Genomic DNA, 15,110 nt, shown 5'->3' on the forward strand with positions numbered 1-15,110 from the left:
CATGGAAGCGTTGGACTTGCAGGATGCCAATTTTCATATTCCCATCCGGCCTGCTCATCAAAGATGCCTGTGGTTTATGGTAGACATCAAGCACTTTTAATTCATCATGCTCTCCTTTGGGCTTACCAGTGCCCCTTGGGTGTTCATCAAGGTGATGGCTGTGGTTGCAGCTCATCTGCGCAAATCAGAGGGGTCAGTCTTCCCTAACCTATCTTGGCGACTGGCTGTTGAAGGCGGGCCTGCTGCAGGCTGTCGTTTCCCACCTCCAGACTATAGCAAACCTTATGACATTCGGTGGGGTTCACTATCAATGTACCAAAATCACACCTGACTCTCTCTCATACACTCCTTTTTATTGGAGCTGTTCTGTACAAAGTACAGTCTTGGGCTTATCCTCCAGAGCAACAAGGCCAAGATATTCTGGGATTTCTGTAAGACTGACTCTGAGGCTGCTGGCCCTTATGGCCTCCTGCAGATTGCTAGTGACATATGCCAGATGGCATATGCGGGCTCTGCAGTGGTACTTGAAGTTCCAGTGTGTGCAGCATCAGAGAAATCTCTCAAACATGGTCAAGATCTTGGCTGGAACTGCAAAAGTTTTCCCTAACCAGATCTCAAAGTAGTGACAGATGCATCAGTGCTGGGATTGGGTGGCCATCTGGGAGAGGTGGAGATCAGAAGACTTGGGCGGAATCCTGATGCTGCACCCTTGAGCAATCCAATTGGCATTGAAAGCCTTTCTACCCTCCATCAAGGGAAGGCTAGAAATTGTGTTCACAGACAACACCACTGTGATGTGGGACTGCAACAAACAGGGCGGGATAAGGTCGTATACCCTTTGTAATGAGGCCCTGCATCTCTGGAACTGGCTAGAACAGCAGGGCATATCCCTGGGGGTTCAACATCTGGGGGGTTCTCTGAACACCAGAGCGGACAAACTTAGCCGTCAATGCCTAGCGGATCACGAATGGCATCTCCATCCAGAGGTGGCGTAAGGTCTCTTTCAGTAGTGGGGAGAGCCTTGGTTAGATCTGTTTGCCTCTGCGAGAACCCGCACTGTCAGCACTTTGTGCACTGGAGTTTCCAAGGCTGATCTCACTCGGAGACGCTTTTTGTCTCGAGTGGGGCTCAGGTCCCCTGTACGCCTTTCTGCCCTTAGCCCTTCTGCTCAGAGTTTTCAAGAAGATCAGGAACAACCAGGCCCAAGTCATCCTTGTGGCTCCAAACTAGGCACAGAGAGTCTGGTATACCGAGCTTCTCAGCATAAGCATTGATCTTCTGATCAGGCAGCCCCTTCGGGGGAATCTTCTGTCACAGCAGCAGGGGAGGGTCCTCCACCCAAACCTGTCAAATCTACACCTTCTTGCAGATTGAACGGTGACAGTTGACAACTTTTGACCTTCCGCCCCAAGTATGCAATGCTATTCTGACAACCAGGTGTCCCTCCAACAGGTACAGTATATTCCAGCCGATGGAACAAATTTGTTTTATTTTGTACAGAAAAGTCTATTACTGCTTCTCTTTCTGATGTCCTTCTTTTAATTCTTACCCTTGCCCAGCAGGGCTCTGCTCTGGGCACTATAAAGGGTTAACAAAACGATACCAAAGGGGATGATGGACGGAGCGTTTGAGCAAATCAAACACTCACCCCCAGTCAGCTGATCTGGGTTTAATCCATCACCATTCTTTAGCTCACTCCACCACCCCAGTTCAGACATGGCCATATGCACTATAAAGGGTTACCTGTCTGCCTTTTTGTGGCTGCCTGACCAACCCTCTTTATTTAAGTTCCCTATTGTAAATAGGTTTCTTAAGGTCTGGTAAATATGTTCCCTCACTCTCCTTTCGTTATGCCTCAGTGAGACCGTAATGTAGTTCTCATTTTCTTAATGTGTGCCCCTTTCAAACCTCTTCATAAATGTCCCCTCCAGCAGCTCATCATCAAGACAGCCTTTCTAGTGGCAATAACAACTGCCCGTAGGGTGAGTGAGCTGCAGGCTTTGTCATTCAGGTCTCTATTCCTGTATGTATTTCCAGACAAACTGGTGATTTGCGCTAGGGTCTCTTTCTTGCTGAAAGTGGTAACATCATTCCATGTGGCCAATCCTGCAAATTGCCCACTTTCTATGCTCTTTCACATCCCTCAAAAAAAAAAAAGAGGAGCGACTCCACTGTCTCAACCCCAAAAGAGCGTTGACGTTCTTCCTTGTGCACATGAGAGTTCTGGGTGGATGACCAACTATTCGTGGGATATGTTGGAGCGAAGAAGGGTCAGTGGTACAGAAATGAACCATTAGGCACTGGATCATTCTCTGTATAAAAATCTGTTAGGCACTGGCTGAGAAGCATCTCCCTGAAGGCTTAAGGGCTCATTCCACACTAAAGCTGCTACCACTGCATTAGCACGTGGAGTCCCAATCCTGGACATCTGCCAGTCAGCAACACGGGCATCCCTGCACAAGTTTACCAAACACTACTGCTGTGACAGCCAGGTATGTAGGGAGGGACAGTTTGCCTGTTCAGGCCTCAGAACCTTCTAGTTTAGAATCTGTCCACATCCCACCACCGGGGACGGTTTTGCTTGAGTATCTATTCAAAGGTGAGCAATCTGCTGCTAGATGTTTCTTCAGTAACGCATTATCTGGTAGAGACAATATCTAGCTGCTGATTCCTTACCTTCCTACCTATTCTCCCCACACTGTAGATAGATCTCTGATGTTAGGGTTAATCCCTTTCAGGGCCCTAGTTTGGACATGCCAGTGTCAGTGCACTTCATGGCTCTGCGCTCCTAGCATGGAAAGATGTGAAAAGTAATGGACGTCAGCGTCCTGAAGTAGCATCTATATAGGTGACGTGGGTGTCACTTCTACCGCAGACGACCCCGATGATACCGCGCAGAGCTGACCACCACCACCAAATGAGGCACAAGGGTACTGCTCATGCAAAACCTTCTGGCTCCAGTCTGATCCCCGGGAAATTCAAAGGTAAGGAATCTGCAGCTAAATATCGTCTCTACCAAATAGTGCATTATTGAAGGCAAGTAACTTGTTCATCAATAGGACAGTGAGTTCTGAACCATGAAGGTTTTGAGGATGGCTACTCCAGCTAGATTCTCTGCTCATTCTGAGATGTCTCAGCAGGGGGACTCTCTGACTAGTATCTTGGTCATTGAGAAGTGCGGCTTCTGCCAGGTTATGATCTTCTAGAGAACTACCTATTCCTTGGAGTAGTTATACATCTGGTTCTGGAGTTTCAAGCCCGGAATGGTTTCCAGGGTGTTCTGGTACATGGAAAGTCTGAGGACTATGTTCATCCGAAGGTGCTCTTGCTTGGAGATCTCTTAGATCTAGTGAAATTCAGTATCATGCTCTGACTCCTGAAAATCTAGAAGATAGTCTGGTGCAGCTGGAGAATGAAAAACATTTTAGGACTCGCCAAGCTCTTTAGCTTATGACCTACTTTCTCTTCTTGTGTTTGTCTCTCCCCAGGAACATGGCACATCATTTGTGTCATTCCACTGCTTATTTATCAGGCACTACATTTCTAGTTTGGTTAACCACTCCACAAGAGTACATGTGTTTTCCAACTATCTCCTTCGTATACTTCTCTTCCCCCACCATGGTCCTTGTTGCTCTCTCTCATCTATGTGCTACTTCTTGCCCCCTGCATCAGGCCCTTGCTCTCACGCACTTCTCTGCCACATTGCTTTCTTGCTCGAACTCCCCCCCATCTATCTTCTACAGTCAGTTTGCTTTTCTCACGCATGTTGCTCTCTTGCTTCCCTTACAGCCCTGTACCCTAGATGCACTCGCCCTTGTGTGCTTCACCTCTTTACATTGCTTTCTTGCCTGTGGTTCTCTCCCCAAACATCCACGTTGCTCTCTCTTGCCCATTTGATTTTCTCACCCCATGCTCCACGTTGCTCTCTTTCCGAATAATTTGCTTTCCGCACCCATTTCCAAAAAAAAAAGCCTTAGCACTTTTGTTTTCTTTTGTACTTACTGATCTGGTATGGATTAGAACAAACAAACAAAATAAAAAGCCCCTGCGTCATTTTGTAGGATTGCACAAGCAAAGTCAGCACATCTGCAAAATGATGTGGTTGGCCATGTCATCCATTTTCTTTTGAACTCCTTTTTAGTCATGCTGCACAGCACCAAGGATGCCTTACAACTTCACGAAACACCATTTGCAAAGCCAATAAGTCTCAAATGTAAGACCAATTGGCTTTTCTAATGCTTGGTGTTCTTTTCTTTCGGGGCCTCTACTTTTGCGGAGTCACAAACATTCCAGCTTTTACCATTAAAATATTAAACGTCTGACCCCTGAGAGAATAAACATCCAGTGGTGATGGTTATGCAAGACTACTTGCATCTTGTCAGGAAGTTGACTAAAATCATCACAACTCAGGATTTAATCCACCCACCTCCCTAGAGCATGGCCTTGGACCCCAGAGAGACACGATGTCAGGGCCGCCTGGGCCCAGGGAAATGAGAAGAAAGCGAGGAACTCAGCAGCAGTATATCCCAGCAGCACACTGTACAGAATGCTGCAGTATAATTATTGTCCGCTATAAAGAAGTTTTTTTGACAATGCGAGTATTTTTGTTCATTAAATTATCATCTACTTGATTGCACTGCCTAAAAGCAGGGTCATGTGTAGCTCTCAAGTACCTCACTGAGGGAACCGCCTACTCCCCCATCTTGAACTCTATCCCCAATGTCACCCTCCCTCAAGTGTGGACAAAAAAACATTAATCGCCTTCGTCTCACCTGCGTTTGCCCCCAGAATGTCTGTGTTGGCGCTGCGAAAGTGCATTATGGTGAAATATTTCTTCATTACTAGAGCCACCTAACCTCACATAATCAATGGCCAGCAAAAAAAGTCTGATGTTCACATGGAGAAGTCAAAATGTCCATGTATTTTAAGTCCATTGGTTGCTTTCCCAACTGCATCAATACTTAGAAATGGAACTCCTAACTCCAGCTACTGCACATGAGATGCAACAGGCTCAATTCGCAAAGGCTTTCTATAATTGGTTGTATCTTTCTCTTGTGTTATCCACGCCTGCACCCGACAATCGAGGCCTGTTTCACAAAGCTTTTTCTCTGAAGTTGTATATTTACCCTTAGATGTGTTACACCTGAACGTCCATGCCTGATCGTCAAAGCATGCTCCGTGTGTAGTTTCGAATACAGGAGTAAGCCACACGCCTGGAGTAAATAATCAACTGAAAGAAAATGTTCTGTACATCAAGCCTGCTTAGACAAATTAACCTTATTGCCAGCCTGTAATAAGAAGCATAAAATCAAATATTAAGCTTAGTGACAAGAGCTGAACATTCAGGGTTGTTTCACAGCTTAACTGGAAGAAAACATACCTACATATTGAAAATACGCTGTGAGTCAGGACGGAATAACCAAATTTAACTCGCACCCAAGTCTGAAGTAAAACTCACCAACACCAACATGTAGAAAAAGCCATCCTTTTCACACTAGTAACTTTCTAAACTGGTTTGAAGGGGCCTTTTATTCCACCTGGCATTTCTCGGTGAGCTGCAACCCTTGGATGCCTGTTTTGAAAGCTAAGAACTGCTCCTGCTACCAGTTGCTTTCCTCTGAGATCAACTACAGAAGGCACTCGAGCGTGCAAGATAGAAAGAGTGAGAGGGAGGGAGGGAGGAAGAGAGAAGTGTCCAGCAAGAGAGGAGAGAAGGAGACAGAGAGAGATGATGGATGGATGGATGGATGGATGGATGGATCGGTGGGCGGGTGGATCGATGAATAGGTGGATAGGTGTGTGGGTGAATGAGTGGGTGGATGGACGGGAGAATGAGTGTGTGGATGGACGGGAGAATGAGTGGGTGGATGGACGGGTGAATGAGTGGGTGAATGAGTTGGTGGATGGACGGGTGGGGGGGGGTGGCTGGATGGATGGAAAGACAGATATAGAGTAAGGCTATGAAGGGAGTGTGGCTGGTTGGATCATTTTACCAGGACTGCTTTAGGTTCCCCAGTCCGGCCCTGCTTTCTACGCCTGTGTGCCATATTCGTTGGGGGTGCTCATGTGAAACGCTGCTAACCGTGCTCTGGCGGGGAAATGAAAAATGTTTACGGGCGCTGGTAATACAATTATTCACGGTGATAAACGTACCAGTGCTCGACGCGCCAACGGCTGCTGCTGTCTTGGCTGACGACTTCTGACGGGCCCGTTCGCCATCTGTCTCCTCCGACGTGTCGTAATGCTGGGGCTGCGGTTCTCTCCCCTCTTCCGCCACAAATGAAATGACACCTAAAACAAACAGGCAGCAGATGTTGTATTAACCGGGGCGTTGGTTTTAAAAAGAGGGGCTGCCAGGCGGCCTCGTGCAGGACCCCTGCATTGGCTCGAGGCGCGCAAGCACGCGCCGCGGCTGATAGGTGCAGGCGTCAGCCTCCAATTAAAACGGATCGCAGCGCGGAAATGTCGTGTGCAAGGGAATGTGTCCGTGTTCACATCCTCTCTCGTAAAGGGTAAATCTGCCAGCCGCTCATGTGAAATAATTACAGTCCAATGGTGGCCAATGCAGGCAAATTAGCCTTTAGAAGGCTTATCAGCCATGGATGACAGTCCCTATTTACTTTCCTTCCAAAGTAATTTTTCATGTATACTTTAGAGCGTGCCTTGCTGCCTGCGCGCGTGTCGGGCTGTGACAGGGTTTCCGGGAGTAAAGCAATCTTATATTCCATCACGGACTAATCTCCCTAACAATATGGTTTCCCCAGACGCCATGTTCTCCCCCTTGAATTTCCACTTGGTAATGAACAAGTACTGATGTTTAAATTAGCCAGTGCTGTAAACCAGATTGTGTGTGGTGCGAAGAAAAAAGTGTATCAGCATATATTATTTCAGTCCAAAAACAAGTCCTGCTACCAGAACTGGACTTGATTTGGATATACGTTTTGCAAACCTGCCTCAAGGAATAGAAACATCCCAGACTTACTGTGTGCGCTTTTTTTCACGTCTGTACTTTCCCAGGATTTTCTTCCTGTTCTCTTTTCCGTTTTAGGAAAGAAGGCTATATTTCAGTTCGGCCTCAACAGGGAAGGAAGAATTGTTCTCCGGAGAATGTAAGTTCCACCTACTCAAAAAGTGCATCTCCACAGCAAGTGGCAGTAGGAGAAATCTTTGTCTTTAAAAGGTCGTAAAGGCTATGCCTATGTTACCACTAAGGGTATGCAACACTGTGCAATTTACTTTTCTAAAAATTATAAACTATGGTGAAAATTAAGTGAAGTAATACCTAAAATACACAAAATGCCCTTATGTTATTCTGAGTGGATGAGAGGGCATACTTCCCAGTCAAAAGTTAATCAAAGTACCTGCTATGAGACATGTTGCATGCAAAAAGCATTTTGTGGCGTTTGTTGCTTGAACTGGCTCCTGCAAAAAAGTTTCTGCTCGAACCAGTCCTCTGCACTAAATAAATGTGCAAAATTTCCTGCAAACGTACTTTTTGACATTTCAATGCGACTTTGTATGAATTACACAAATTAGATTCCAACGAGGGTACCCCCCATTCATGGAAGCACTCCACCATTGAACCCATCTACAAAAAACAGGATAGTGGAGACCCTAAAAAATACAGGTCGATATCATTGATAGATAGAACAGCCAAGCTAATGGGCTGCCTACTCCTAAACAGATTGGAGGATTGGGTAGGAGAAGCAATGCGGTTCTAAGGTTCAATTTGGTTTTAGAAAATACAAAGGGGCCACTGACCAATGCCTAAACCTATATATGGTGGTTCCTAAATACACAATTGCAAAAACGGGTTCTATGTACATGGCGTTCATGGACCTATCAGTCCCATTCGATTGTGTGGCTCATAGTAAGTTATGGGATATCATGATCACCATGGGAACTGATACCGCATTCATCAATTTTATTAGGCAGCTTTATGGCAGGGGTCACAGCTAGTGTTAGGTTTGGCAGAGGTGGGGAATGCAATAAGCCATTTGGCATCAAGCGCGGATTTAGACAAGGATGCGTGCTCTCTCCATTCTTGTTTTGCCTGTACACCAATGGGGAAGAGAATGGGCTAGGAAAATGCACTAAGGATGTACAGTATATTGAAGGGGGTAAGACCCCCCCCCCCGATTTTCTTCTATGTAGATGATGCAGTACTCGTGGCGTGTACTTCTAGAGCACTGGAAAGTCTCATAGAAGAATTTGCTGGGTTCATGCTTTGCCTGGACCTGCATGTCAATCAGTCCAATTTATTTGTATTAATCGCAGGTTCACCATCAAAGAAGTGCCAAGTATTTTATCTTGCCCAGCACAGAGTGGAGGAGGTTGACTCTTTTCCATACCTGGAGTCTTATTTGATGGGAATTCTTCATGGAAGCATATGGCGAGCAATAGAGCCCTGCATCTGGAGAGAGGTGTTGCACTTGTCTTTAAATTTCAAAAAGGTGGAGAACGAACCTATCCCTGAAATGCTACAGATTTATTCCTCTAAGGCTAAGGTGGCAGTCCCCTTTGGGGCAGCAATTTGGGGAATAGCAAACATAGATTTTTTACATTGCATAGAACACTCCTTTGCAGAAAGGCTAATTTAGGTTCCCCTTAAAGCCGTTCCAATTTTATATGCCATAATGAGCTTTGTTCCTCTTATATTAGTGATGCTGTTAAATTGGCCCCTCTGTTATTGTGACTTTCTATTAGGAAGAGTGAGACATTGATTTAAATCAAGCAGTATTAAGAGATTGCCTTAAATTGGATCATGCCAAAGCAATACCATGGATGAGATATGTGAGATCCATATTGGCAAGTATGGGCCTGTAGAGATTGTTTGAGACTGTTAGTTTGTGTTACCTTCCCTAAAACCAAATTGAAACAATATCTTTTGAGAAAACGCAGCTGCTATTAGACGGGAAGTGAACACATTTTTTTAGTGTATTTCTTTATTATAGATTCAGAAAAGGGGGTGGTGATGAACAGAGTGTCTGAATTAAGCAGACCACTCTTACCCAGTCCAAAGATCAGGGCTTGATCCATCACCGTTATTTATCTCACTGCACGATCCCAGCTCAGAACCTGGCTATATGCAAATCAGTCTGTCCCTGGCCCAGTGCATCATGGGAACAGGGCAGACTAAACTACCAAGCCAAGTCAAGTCAAGTCAAATAATTTATATAGCGCGCTACATACCCAGAGGGTCTCAAGGCGCTTGAAGAAGGGGGGGGAATTATTTGTCGAATATCCAAGTTTTAAGTTGCTTTCTGAATGCTAGGTGGTTCTGAGTGAGGCGAAGGTGAGTGGGAAGTGAGTTCCAGGTTTTAGCTGCCAGGTAGGAGAAGGATCTTCCTCCCATGGTGGTTTTGTTGATGCGAGGTACAGTAGCAAAGGCTTGGTTGGAGGATCGTAGCTGGCGGGAGGGGGTGTAGAAGGAAAGTCGTGTGTTGAGGCATTCGGGTCCAAGTTCGTAAAGTGCTTTGTGTGCGTGGGTTAGGAGGCGGAATGTAATCCTCTTATTGACAGGGAGCCAGTGGAGGTTTTTCAGGTGACCGGAAATGTGGTCTTTACGCGGGATGTCTAGTATGAGTCTGGCTGAAGCGTTCTGGATGTGTTGGAGTTTTTTCTGGAGTTTTGCGGTGGTACCGGCGTATAGGGTGTTTCGTAGTCTAGGCGGCTCGTGACCAGTGCGTGGGTGACCGTTTTTCTAGTTTCGGTGGGGATCCAACGAAATGTTTTTTTGAGCATGCGAAGAATGTTGAAGCAAGATGATGAAACGGCGTTGACTTGTCTGTTCATTGAGAGTGAGGAGTCCAGGATGACGCCCAGGTTCCGTGCGTGGTCCGTCGGGATGGGTGCTTTTTCAAGGGCCTCTGGCCACCAAGAGTCGTCCCAGGCGGAGGGGGAGGTACCTAGGATAAGGACTTCTGTTTTATCTGAGTTAAGTTTCAGACGGCTGTGCTTCATCCACTCGGCTACTTTTTTCATTCCTTCATGTAGGTTGGTTTTGGCGGTGTTCGGGTCATTGGTGAGTGAGAGGATCAGTTGGGTGTCATCAGCATAGGAGATGATGTTGAGGTTGTGTTGGCGTGCGATGGCCGCGAGGGGGCTCATGTATACGTTGAAGAGGGTGGGGCTTAGTGAAGAACCTTGTGGCACACCGCAGATAACTCCAGTGGCCTCTGATTTGAATGGTGGGAGGCGGACTCTTTGAGTTCTTCCGGTGAGGAACGAGGTGATCCATTCCAGTGCTTTTCCTTGGATTCCGATGTTTCTGAGGCATTGTAATAGGGTGCTATAACAGACTGTGTCGAAGGCTGCGGAGAGGTCGAGGAGGATGAGGGCGACCGTGTCTCCATTGTCCAGTAGAGTTCGAATGTCGTCTGTTGCTGCGATGAGGGCGGTCTCAGTGCTGTGTTTGGCTCGGAAGCCGGACTGTGAGGAGTCGAGGGATTTGTTGGTTTCGAGGAAGGCGGCGAGCTGGTTGTTGATAGCTTTCTCGATGACTTTGGCCGGGAATGGAAGGAGCGAGATGGGGCGGTAGTTTTTGAGTTCGGTGGGGTCAGCTGTGGGTTTTTTCAGAAGGGCGCTGAGTTCTGCGTGTTTCCAGCTTTCCGGGAAGGTGGCGGAGTTGAGGGAGCAGTTGATGACGTCTCGGAGGTGTGGTGCTATGATGGAGTCTGCTTTGTTGAAGATGTGGTGAGGGCAAGGGTCTGTGGGGGATCCTGAGTGGATGGAGTTCATCAGGCGGATTGTGTCCTCAGTGGAGATTGGGTTCCAGTCGTTGAGGATGTTCAAGGGGGGTGAAGGTACGGCAGAAGGTTGGGTGGGTTGGTCTCCGGGTTGGTTGTCGAAGCTGTTGTGGATGTCTGCGATTTTGTCGTGGAAGAACGAAGCTAGGGAGTCGCAAAGGGCTTGAGAGGGGGTGATGTTGTTGGAGTTGGCTGAGGGGTTGGTAAATTCTTTGACGATGTTGAATTATTCCTTGCTGTTGTGGGCGTTGTTATCTAGTCGGTCTTTGAATGCGGCTTTCTTGGCAGACCGGATTAGTTGGTGGTGAATGCGGGTAGCGTTTTTGAAGGCGTCCTTGGTGCCGGTGTTTGGGTCTTTTTTCCAGGCCTTCTCGAGGGAGCGGCAGAGTTTCTTAGATTTCTTAAGATCATCGTTGAACCAGGAGGCGTTTTTTCTGCCTAGTTTGATTTGGCATTTTTTCAACGGTGCTAGGATGTCGGCGCTGTTGGTTAGCCATTGAGTGAGGTTAATGGCTGCTTGGTTGGCGTTCGATGAGTGGGCAGGGGGGTTTTGAAGAAGCGATGAGGAGATCTGGTCGGTGGTGATTTTGTTCCAGTTTCTTCGCAGAGTAGGTTGAGGATGGTTGTGGGTTGTGGTCTTATTGTAGATGAAGTGAACGCAGCTGTGGTCCGTCCAATGGAGAACTGTGGTGTGACTGAAGGAGACATGTTTGCTGGAGGTGAAGATAGGGTCGAGTGTGTGACATGCATTGTGGGTGGGGGTATTGACGAGTTGTTTGAGTCCGAGGTTGACGAGATTGTCCAGAAGGGTGGTGGCGTTACTGTCATTGCTCTTTTCCAGGTGAAAATTGAGGTCTCCCAATAGAATGTAGTCCTCGGAGGGGAGGGCATGTGGGGTGATAAAGTCAGTGATGTCATCACTGAATTGTGCACGGGGTCCTGGAGGCCGGTAGAGGAGGGTGCCTCTGAGTGTGGTCATGGGGTCGGTGTGGATCTGGAAGTGAAGGTGTTCGGCGCTGGCAAGGTTGACGTCTGAGATGGTTGAGATGCGGATGGAATTCTTATGAACAATGGCGATGCCTCCTCCTGTTTGCTTGATGCGGTCCTTTCGGATGATCTTGTAGCCTTCCGGGATGGCAATGGAGATGTCTGGGGCTGATGAGGCGTTCATCCATGTTTCTGTTAGGAAGGCGACGTCCGGAGAGATGGTGTCTAGTAGATTCCAAAGGTCGATGGCGTGTCTGTGGACCGAGCGGGTGTTGAGCAGGATGCATTGTAGGTGGTTGGTGTCAGATATCTGTTTTGTGTTCGTGGATGAGGAGTTGTTCTTGGTGCCGTCGAACTTGCAGGAGTTGCAAGAGAAGGGTCCATGGGTGTGTCCAGGAGCGGCTAGGGCGCAGTTGGGGAGTCGACCGGGGTTTAGGGCTAAGAGGGTGGTGGCGTCGTATGTAATGCGGGAGGGGTGGGTGATACGGGGGCCCGGGGGTCTGGCGCTGGGCGCGGGCTTGGCGCAGATAGGCGTAGACAGGCTTACCTTTGGCGCACCTTCGGCGCAACTGGGGCGCGATTGCTGCGCGTGAACGCTGCGCGCAAGAGCACCTGTCATATGTGGATGGTGGAAGGGGAGGGGCGAAGGAGGGTCAGCTGGGAGGCGGGGCGGGCTGTGGAGGAGGTGCTACGAGGCAACAACAACAATGAAGATGGCGGCCCTCGCGTAAACTCGAGGTAGGCAGGGTCACCAAATGCACATCAAAGGCTGCAGACTAATTAGGCAATGCGGCGTGCAGTACAGTATACAGTATGCAATGAAACACACACAATACAATGAAAATACAAATAATGCGGGCTTCAGGCACAGCGCAGCGGTAAATGTACTTAAAGCGATGCAAAATGGTACAATTACAATCTAGAGGCACTCGCGCTATAGCGCTATCCAATTATGAGGCGCTATGCTGCTTTTGGCAATGTTAGAGTAGGAGGCAGGGAGCGCGGTACGATACCAGGCAGGAGCTCTTGTGGGGGAGCGACCACTTCCGAAAGCGCCAGAGGGGTCACAGCGCTAGCGAGGCTAGGAGCGAGATGTGTAGTCCGTGGGAAGGAGGGTCAGCTGGGAGGCGGGGTGGGCTGTGGAGGAGGTGCTACGAGGCAACAACAACAATGAAGATGGCGGCCCTCGCGTAAACTCGAGGTAGGCAGGGTCAACAAATGCACATCAAAGGCGGCAGACTAATTAGGCAATGAGGCGTGCAGTACAGTATACAGTATGCAATGAAACACACACAATACAATGAAAATACAAATAATGCGGGCTTCAGGCACAGCGCAGCGGTAAATGTACTTAAAGCGATGCAAAATGTTACAATTACAATCTAGAGGCACTCGCGCTATAGCGCTATCCAATTATGAGGCGCTATGCTGCTTTTGGCAATGTTAGAGTAGGAGGAAGGGAGCGCGGTACGATACCAGGCAGGAGCTCTTGTGGGGGAGCGACCACTTCCGAAAGCGCCAGAGGGGTCACAGCGCTAGCGAGGCTAGGAGCGAGATGTGTAGTCCGTGGGAAGGAGGGTCAGCTGGGAGGCGGGGCGGGCTGTGGAGGAGGTGCTACGAGGCAACAACAACAATGAAGATGGCGGCCCTCGCGTAAACTCGAGGTAGGCAGGGTCACCAAATGCACATCAAAGGCTGCAGACCAATTCTTCACCAGAAAGGAGACAAGCTACGGGGGACCGGTTTCTGGCATTTCAGCCGTCTTCGGCCCAGCTTGCTTGAATCCTGATGGTGCAGTGGGACAGGAACAGACTAATTTGCATGTAGCCAGGTTCTGAGCTGGGATGGTGCAGTGAGCTAAAAAACGGTGATGGATCAAGAACTGATCTTTGGACTGGGTAAGAGTGGTCTGCTTAATTCAGACACTCTGTTCATCACCACCCCCTTTTCTGAATCATTTTGTCCACCATAAGCGTGGAAGGGTATGCTCAGATGTGAGTCCCTTGCTCATTGCACCATCAGGATTCAAGCAAGCCGGGCCAACGACGGCTGAAATGCCAGAAACCGGTCCCCGGTAGCTTGTTTCCTTCCCAGTATAAGAATTGGCTTGGTAGTTTGGTTTGCCCTGTTCCCATCATGCACTGGGACAGGAACAGACTAATTTGCATGTAGCCAGGTTCTGAGCTGGGATGGTGCAGTGAGCTAAAAAACGGTGATGTATCAAGCCCTGATCTTTGGACTGGGTAAGAGTGGTCTGCTTAATTCAGACACTCTGTTCATCACCACCCCCTTTTCTGAATCATTTTGTCCACCATAAGCGTGGAAGGGTATGCTCAGATGTGAGTCCCTTGCTCATTGCACCAATAGGATTCAAGCAAGCCGGGCCGACGACGGCTGAAATGCCACAAACCGATCACCGGTAGCTTGTTTCCTTCCCAGTATAAGAATTGGCTTGGTAGTTTGGTTTGCCCTGTTCCCATCATGCACTGGGACAGGAACAGACTAATTTGCATGTAGCCAGGTTCTGAGCTGGGATGGTGCAGTGAGCTAAAAAACGGTGATGGATCAAGCCCTGATCTTTGGACTGGGTAAGAGTGGTCTGCTTAATTCAGACACTCTGTTCATCACCACCCCCTTTTCTGAATCATTTTGTCCACCATAAGCGTGGAAGGGTATGCTCAGATGTGAGTCCCTTGCTCATTGCACCATCAGGATTCAAGCAAGCCGGGCCGACGACGGCTGAAATGCCAGAAACCGGTCCCCGGTAGCTTGTTTCCTTCCCAGTATAAGAATTGGCTTGGTAGTTTGGTTTGCCCTGTTCCCATCATGCACTGGGACAGGAACAGACTAATTTGCATGTAGCCAGGTTCTGAGCTGGGATGGTGCAGTGAGCTAAAAACGGTGATGGATCAAGCCCTGATCTTTGGACTGGGTAAGAGTGGTCTGCTTAATTCAGACACTCTGTTCATCACCACCCCCTTTTCTGAATCATTTTGTCCACCATAAGCGTGGAAGGGTATGCTCAGATGTGAGTCCCTTGCTCATTGCACCATCAGGATTCAAGCAAGCCGGGCCAACGACGGCTGAAATGCCAGAAACCGGTCCCCGGTAGCTTGTTTCCTTCCCAGTATAAGAATTGGCTTGGTAGTTTGGTTTGCCCTGTTCCCATCATGCACTGGGACAGGAACAGACTAATTTGCATGTAGCCAGGTTCTGAGCTGGGATGGTGCAGTGAGCTAAAAAACGGTGATGTATAAAGCCCTGATCTTTGGACTGGGTAAGAGTGGTCTGCTTAATTCAGACACTCTGTTCATCACCACCCCCTTTTCTGAATCATTTTGTCCACCATAAGCGTGGAAGGGTATGCTCAGATGT

General features: G+C 48.2%; 1 protein-coding gene across 1 annotated transcript in view; it reads right to left on the reverse strand.

The window, feature by feature from the left end:
- Window positions 1-15,110, reverse strand: part of CFAP47 (cilia and flagella associated protein 47) — a 2,734,468-nt gene that overhangs the window by 1,449,398 nt on the left and 1,269,960 nt on the right. The window contains exon 50 of the mRNA XM_086934611.1: window positions 6,154-6,291. Coding sequence (XP_086790737.1) covers window positions 6,154-6,291 — 138 coding nt within the window. The remainder of the gene's footprint in view (window positions 1-6,153; window positions 6,292-15,110) is intronic.

Source organism: Lissotriton vulgaris, chromosome 8, assembly GCF_964263255.1.
Source record: "Lissotriton vulgaris chromosome 8, aLisVul1.2, whole genome shotgun sequence".
NCBI classification, from domain to species: domain Eukaryota; kingdom Metazoa; phylum Chordata; class Amphibia; order Caudata; family Salamandridae; genus Lissotriton; species Lissotriton vulgaris.